The sequence below is a fragment of the Chaetura pelagica genome, unplaced genomic scaffold (assembly GCF_000747805.2).
Source record: "Chaetura pelagica isolate M959 unplaced genomic scaffold, ChaPel_1.0 scaffold174, whole genome shotgun sequence".
NCBI lineage: Eukaryota > Metazoa > Chordata > Aves > Apodiformes > Apodidae > Chaetura > Chaetura pelagica.
Genome location: NW_009953722.1, coordinates 3,379,729 through 3,386,282, shown reverse-complemented (window position 1 = coordinate 3,386,282; position 6,554 = coordinate 3,379,729). Strand labels below are relative to the sequence as shown.

Below are 6,554 nucleotides of genomic sequence, written 5' to 3'. Positions count from 1 at the left end.
CCCTGGTCCCTCCAGCTGTTTGACACCTAGATCCAGAAGCCACAGTACCCTTCCAGCTGGGACCACCCACACCCCTCTTCCATGGGTTGGCACTTGTTGCTGGCACCAAGATACAAAGTGAGTTTACACAGAACGTAACACATAAGGAGTTTTACAGCCCCCGGTGCCTCCCTCAAGCCACTCAGGGCCAACTCAGCTTAGAGCCCTTGGGCTGCCCGTGCCCGGGGGCAGTGCTCATGGCCCATCAGGCAGGGACTGGAGAGCTGGAACGTCTTGTCTCCCTTAATCACTTCGGTTGTTATGTTTTTTTTCTTCTAAACTGAAGGGTTTGGGCCAGTTGACTTAAATGAGGCAGATGTTCCCACATTCCACACCCCCTCAGGATACACACTTGGCCAGCTCTTGGTGCCTGAGGTCACTCCAGGGGGGGAGAGAGGGATCCCTGAGTTGGGAAGTTCATGACTAAATGGCTTTGTACAAGCAAGAGGGAAAAGCCCCTGAGAAACATCCCAGGCATCCTAGAATGACACAGCCTGTCACGTCCTCTTTCAAGCGTGGGTTTCACTCGAGTTGGTTGCTGGCTCTCAGCATTCCTCTGGTTTGACTGTAAAATACTATCATTGACTCAGAAGATGCAAACAGAAGTTTATCATGTCACCAACCTGCTGCTGTGGGCTGCACAGGCAGAGAGACAGGCAAGCACTTTGTATTGCCAGAGGAGCTCACTTGAGTAAGAGGTCATCCAAGAAGCTTGGCAAGATGAAAAGGTGCATCTCCCCTCAGAGTGAACTTCGAAGAATGTTTCCATGCTCTCACTTTCAGTCCTGTCAAAGTTACAAGAAAATGCACTACCATTCCCCAAGGTAATAATCTTGCAGCATCAGATTACTCCTCTCTTGTTGCCCAGAAGTCCTAGACAGGACTGGACTCACCTGCAAAAATACCTGTATCAATCACACTTAATAAAACTGAACAACTTGGAATTGTGAGTCACCTTCAGCAGCTGCTTAATGTATATTCTCATAACGTCTTGAGTGATGATCCAGAGTAAGAAATGACACTTCTCATTGTGAAAACCTTTGCTGCTGTTGGTTCTCCACTCATTCTAAAGACCACCCTACTGGACTGCCTCCCTTTCGACCAAAAGTCACGTTGAAGTAAATGAGACAGATAAAACATTATGAAAAAATTTTCCAGAAGCCTAAAATTTCCCAGCATAGTAAGAATGGTGAAGCAACATCAGCCTCCTTGGAAGATTCTGGAACAATCACCAGAGGTTTTTTCTGCAGAGCAAGTTAGGCAAGACTCTTCCAGGACTGGCAGGGTGCAGCTGATTCTGCACTAGGACACACGACTGGACCAGACAAGGGGAAAGAGGCTGAATCAGGGGGTTGAAGGCATGGAGATCAGGCTAATAAACTGGACACATGCTGAGCAAGGCTCCTCTAAGAACCTCATCTCCCTTATTTATGAGAAGTCTTTTCTTGTCCACAAAGCCCATGATTGTATTCTTAGAAAACAGCACTGAATTTGCACTCCAACAGATAGAAGGGTGGATGCATAGTTGATTTAAACCATCATTAGATCCTGCTGGTCTTGTGCTGCTGAAGTGTCCCATCACAGCTCAGCCCTGGAGGCCTGGATTAATTTATTGAGTCACTTGGCACTGGCACAGACATCAGCCATGGCTGTGTCCCAGGATGGACCAGCACCCTCACAGCCTGACCCCAGGCACCCTTCACTGTCCCCATTAGAAGCACTGGCTGGTGCTTTCACAGCATTTGCTGCAGGGAAACCGCCCACAAATATATCTGAGTCTTTTTGAGACAGCACATTCAAGTCCTTACAGCCAGTGACTATAGCAAGGCTGATATTCTCACCCCATATAAGAGCAGGGGAATTCCTTTACTTTAGTTCCCATGAGCAGGCTCCAGACCTGCAAGCAGCTCTACCAGAGACCCCAGTTATAACAAGTGCTATCTCTAAAATCCCAGTTTATGATATTAAGGTCATATATTCTGAGTAAATATTCTGTGGTCCATTTCTCACGTAGTGTATTTCCTGCCATTCCCATTTGTACATCTGGGTCCAGCACATTGCTTTTGGGAATAACTAAAGCCCTATACCATGCTGCTCAGGGCTACCTTAAACACCTAATACTGTTGTAGCACTCCTCTACTCTGCCTTTGCTATACAACTCTTTTATAATGTCCAATTCTGCATCTATTTATCTATCTATACAAAAGGAGATTAAGTTCAAAGGAAAATAAGAGATGGCACAGGAGGACAGAGCACTGCACACAAATGACACACTGTTCAACTTTCTGCCCACAAGGTAAGGAAAAAAAAAAGAAGAGAAACAGGAGACACAAAATGTCAAGTCTTCAAAAAATCGAATTACCAAATTAATAAGGGGAAATTATTGCTTCTCTTCCTGTCCTATTTCCCATCCTTCCCTTCCTCCATCCCCCCTCTATCACAAAAAAAAAAAAATAAAATCTATCAAATAGCTGCAGTAGATTTTTTTTGTTCGTTTTAAACTATTAAATCCTCATTTTTCCTCAAGAAACATTGATGATTTAACTGACAGTTTATTTTAAAAATAGATCAAGCCTTTGGTTGTCATGCAAGTGCTGTATTTTATCCCTAATGGAAATAATTAAACTTACTTAAATGCATGAAGAAGCAAAGAGAAAATAAAACAGCCATCCATCTTACTCAAAGGTCTACCCAATGCCTTGAACAGAAAATATAAGATTTTACACAGTGGTGCTATAAAAGCTGAAAAACAAATATTCCATTCACCGTTGTCCTTGATCATTAACAAAGGGACAGGCTTTAGGATTTATGATAGTAGCAGGTGCTGCAGTGACAATCTGTATGGTTCTCTATCTTCACATTGTCCTTAAGGGTAATCTTAAAAAGAGAAAAGACACATACACACATAACAAATAATTAGGATTAGCTAGGCAGTAAAAACAGCATTCTCAAGCAAAAGATGTCTGAAGCTTTTTTCTTAACCACAAGGTACAAAGGCTCTTTGGGGTATGTGTGCTTGAAAAGCCTCTGAATGCCAACCTGTGAAACTGCATCATCACTGGCTTTGAGAGCTATAAAGATAAGGTTTTCAATAGTGACATAGTTTGGTGTCCTGATTTTCAAACCACCAGGCAAGTAACTAATTTATGAAACATCAGGAAGCGTCCTTAGAATTTTTCACATAGGGTTTATGAAAACAGAGACCACAAACATGATGAGTCATTTTTTTCTCAACCAAATTCAAGTTGCTGCCTCAGAGCATGTATAATGTCAGTGGTCTATACAAAGATCTAGGCTGTACTCACATTAAGAGCCAGGATTCAGCCAGGTTCAGCTGTCTATAGGTAAGTGAAATATCTGGGCTCCCATCACAGCCAGTGGAGACCCAGCTTTCTGTTCATCTGCACACAGAGAGACATCCACTGCCATTTGAGATGTCAGAGGAAATCCTATCAAGCCTACAGCTGCCACTCCAGGAGGTCTTTTATGAGTCCTGTGTCTGTCACCCATGCACAGATATCTTGAGTACCACGGGGTGTTTCAAATGGTATTAAATCTTTGGGCAGGTAACTGAACTGAGCCTCATAACACCACTTCATGAGCCTGGTTCAGATCACCACAGGACAGAAACATTTGTTTCAACTAGCTCACCACATACTAAACTCAGGGTTTCTTCACCTGGAGCTGAATCACCCCCCAAATAATCAGCTTTAGCAGAATCTCTCTTTAAGAGAACCTTCCAGATGAGAGCATTAAATGCTCAAAGTAGTTGCACACATTTAAAGTTCCATCTTGGTTATACTATTAAAAGTAAACACAACCTCAATTAATCTAACCAGCACAGATGGTTTTCGTCCCTCATTCCCACACACATAATTGATAGCACTGACCAGCCACCTTCCCAGGGAACTCCTGTATAGTGGAACTCCTGTATATATATAAAGTGCAAGGAAAATGACTAATTAAAATCAAATACACACTGTATAGCATTTAACTGGAGGGATGCACATCCAGAAGAGCTAAAAACAAAAAAACAGCAATCCACTACAACTTGTCATGAGTCCAAGAAGTTTCACTGAAGCCAGTGACTGCACCAATTTCCACATCCCAACTGAACATCAGACCTGGTACTGCTTGACAGTTTAATTTCCTCTTTAGAAAAACAAAGAACCCAAGAGCAAGGATATAAATGCCAAGGATGTTTCTCTCAAATAGGTCTCCAATGTCCTCCAGCAAAAACATATCCTTTTCTATTCACTAGGTCAGCTAAACACTGCATCCTACAACAAGCTCAAATGGGTCTCATTCACAGCCTCACCTTGGTAAAAGCCTTTGCTACACAGCATGTTGCTTCTGAAGTAATGTTCTTTGGGACGAGCATGGTCTTCTTGGACCTCATAGGAGTAGGATAGGCACGGGAGAAACAGCACCCAGTGCACTGGTAAATGGGTGCTCCTGGCTTGGAAAAGAATCTGTTCTCCCCTAGCTTGCACTCTGGACAACCTGCCATGAAAATATAAGAAAGAGACTTTCACTTGGTCTGCAGCTGTACTGCATTTTCATCAAGAAAGGGAGTGCAGGCAGTAAGAGGAAGCATTAGCCACGTTCTGTTACTGATGTGTGCAGAACAGAACGGCACAGCCAGCAAAGCTCTCTTCTTCAGGGTCCTTCAACTCCGCCACACACAACTGCTGTAAAACTAGAGTGTGACTTTATAGGTAAGGCACAAGCATCATTGTATCATTTCTGGTTCCCTAACTTAATTTTGTTGATGGTTGTGGTAGGGTTTTTGTATGTCTACTACACTAGCTCTCCTGAGAAAATTTCCTACTACCTGCAAATAGTTACATAGCACCAGCAGGATTTGTAGAGCTTATTAGACATTGCCTGTTTTCAGACAAGAAAACGGGAGTTTTAAAAGGGCCAGCCCAGTGATCCCAAGATTTTTCTCAGTAGCTCAGATTTTTCTATATTCAGTTTGAGGCTGAATAAAACACAACAAAACATAACAAAACAAAACACCAACCTCCAAAAGACCCCTAACATCTTCCTAACATGCTTCTCTCACAGAATGCTACACTACCAACATCCCATATTCTGGGAAAAATATTCTGCATATTATGAGAAGAAGCTATGGTTCTGCTGTTTCTGATGTTACGTTGTCATTCAGACCTCAGGAGCAAAAGAAACCAAAATGTTTCTATTTGTTGATGATTCAAGGATAAAAATCACCCACAGCAACATGAGAAAACAGTCATCTGGGAGACTCTTTACCTGGAGGAATCAAGTTTAGAGAAGAAAGAGGAAGTATACTCATAGCAAAATTATCTTGATTTATTACATCTTCATATCTCAGCATCAGTAAATGCAAACAAATTATAACATTTATGACATTTATAAAAAATGGGAAAGTTTCATTAATACTCTTTATGAACAATTCCCCTATTTCTGAATGCTGAAAGCTGCTTACCCTGCATGAGAAACTCTCCATCTGGCAAAGAATGAAGAAGATGCAGAAATACAGACAAAATGGTCAAAGTGACAGCTGCATACTTCCTGTAGCAATCCATGATTTGCCTGGAAATACAAATACTCACATTAAAGACTGTTCTACATTGGGTACAGAACCAATATCTAGGCTACACACTGATACAGCATTCAGTGCAAGTGACAGAGACAATTTAGAACTGGGATTGGAAACTGAAAGTGCAGTGTATTGATGTGCAGAAAATTGACTTCATCACAATAAAAAAATGTGCCTTTCTTTCTGGCCTTAGCATTTTTTTTCTGAATATTAACATAAGCCACAAAGCATAAACCTCAAATATCATAATCATCTAGTATTTATGATAGACTAGATAAAGCCAGCAAATGCTTATGGAGAAGATGAAAGAATCTGCAGAATGTGGGACAAGTAAGGACTAATTTCAGGGAAAATAATTTCACATCAGGGCATCATTTCCTGAGAGTCAGATTATGAATCCACACACTGAAACAGCCTCAAGTTGCAGCAGGGGAGGTTTAGATTGGATGTTAGGAAAAATTTATTCACTGAAAGGGTTATCAAGCACTGGAACAGGCTGCCCAAGGAGGTGGTGGAGTCAACATCCCTAGAGGTATTTAAAAGATGTAAATGTGGTGCTTAGGAATATGGTTTAGTGGTGGACTTGGCAGTGTGAGGGTTTTGGTTGAACTTGATGATCTTAATAGGTCTTTTTCAACCAAAACCTTTCTATGATTCAATGATTCAATCCTTCTCAAGCACAAAGTCTCTGTATTGATCCAACAACTTCATTGTGCTCAGTCAAAAGACTGTTTTGGCCCCATCTCTCACTCACAAAAGAGAACTTCCCCCTCAAAAATGATTTCCTTCCAGAGCATTCCTTTAGGAATGAACATGAATTATTTATATCCCATGATGAAGTAATTGGGTCTGTGAAGAAAAGAGCCATATAAAGGATGCTGAAGTATTAAATTCCTGAACCGGGGCAGCCTGTGCAGGCAACAGAGACAGC

General features: G+C 41.7%; 1 protein-coding gene across 1 annotated transcript; it reads right to left on the bottom strand.

The window, feature by feature from the left end:
- Window positions 1-2,571: 2,571 nt before the first annotated feature.
- Window positions 2,572-5,612, bottom strand: CGA (glycoprotein hormones, alpha polypeptide). The gene is made up of 3 exons (XM_010000520.1): window positions 5,510-5,612; window positions 4,358-4,542; window positions 2,572-2,916 (listed from the first exon to the last, which is right to left on the bottom strand). The coding sequence occupies exons 1-3, from the start codon at window positions 5,607-5,609 to the stop codon at window positions 2,839-2,841; spliced, it is 363 nt and encodes a 120-aa protein (XP_009998822.1). The 5' UTR covers window positions 5,610-5,612; the 3' UTR covers window positions 2,572-2,838.
- Between the last annotated feature and the right edge of the window lie 942 nt (window positions 5,613-6,554).

Bases quoted from the DNA above. Each gene is read 5' to 3' on its own strand.
- CGA (XM_010000520.1), bottom strand. From the start codon at position 5,609: ATGGATTGCTACAGGAAGTATGCAGCTGTCACTTTGACCATTTTGTCT. The intron at 4,543-5,509 runs GTAAGCAGCTTT...TTTTCATGGCAG, and splicing joins TGGAGAGTTTCTCATGCAGG to GTTGTCCAGAGTGCAAGCTA. The intron at 2,917-4,357 runs GTGAGGCTGTGA...TCTCTTTTTAAG, and splicing joins TAGCAAAGGCTTTTACCAAG to ATTACCCTTAAGGACAATGT.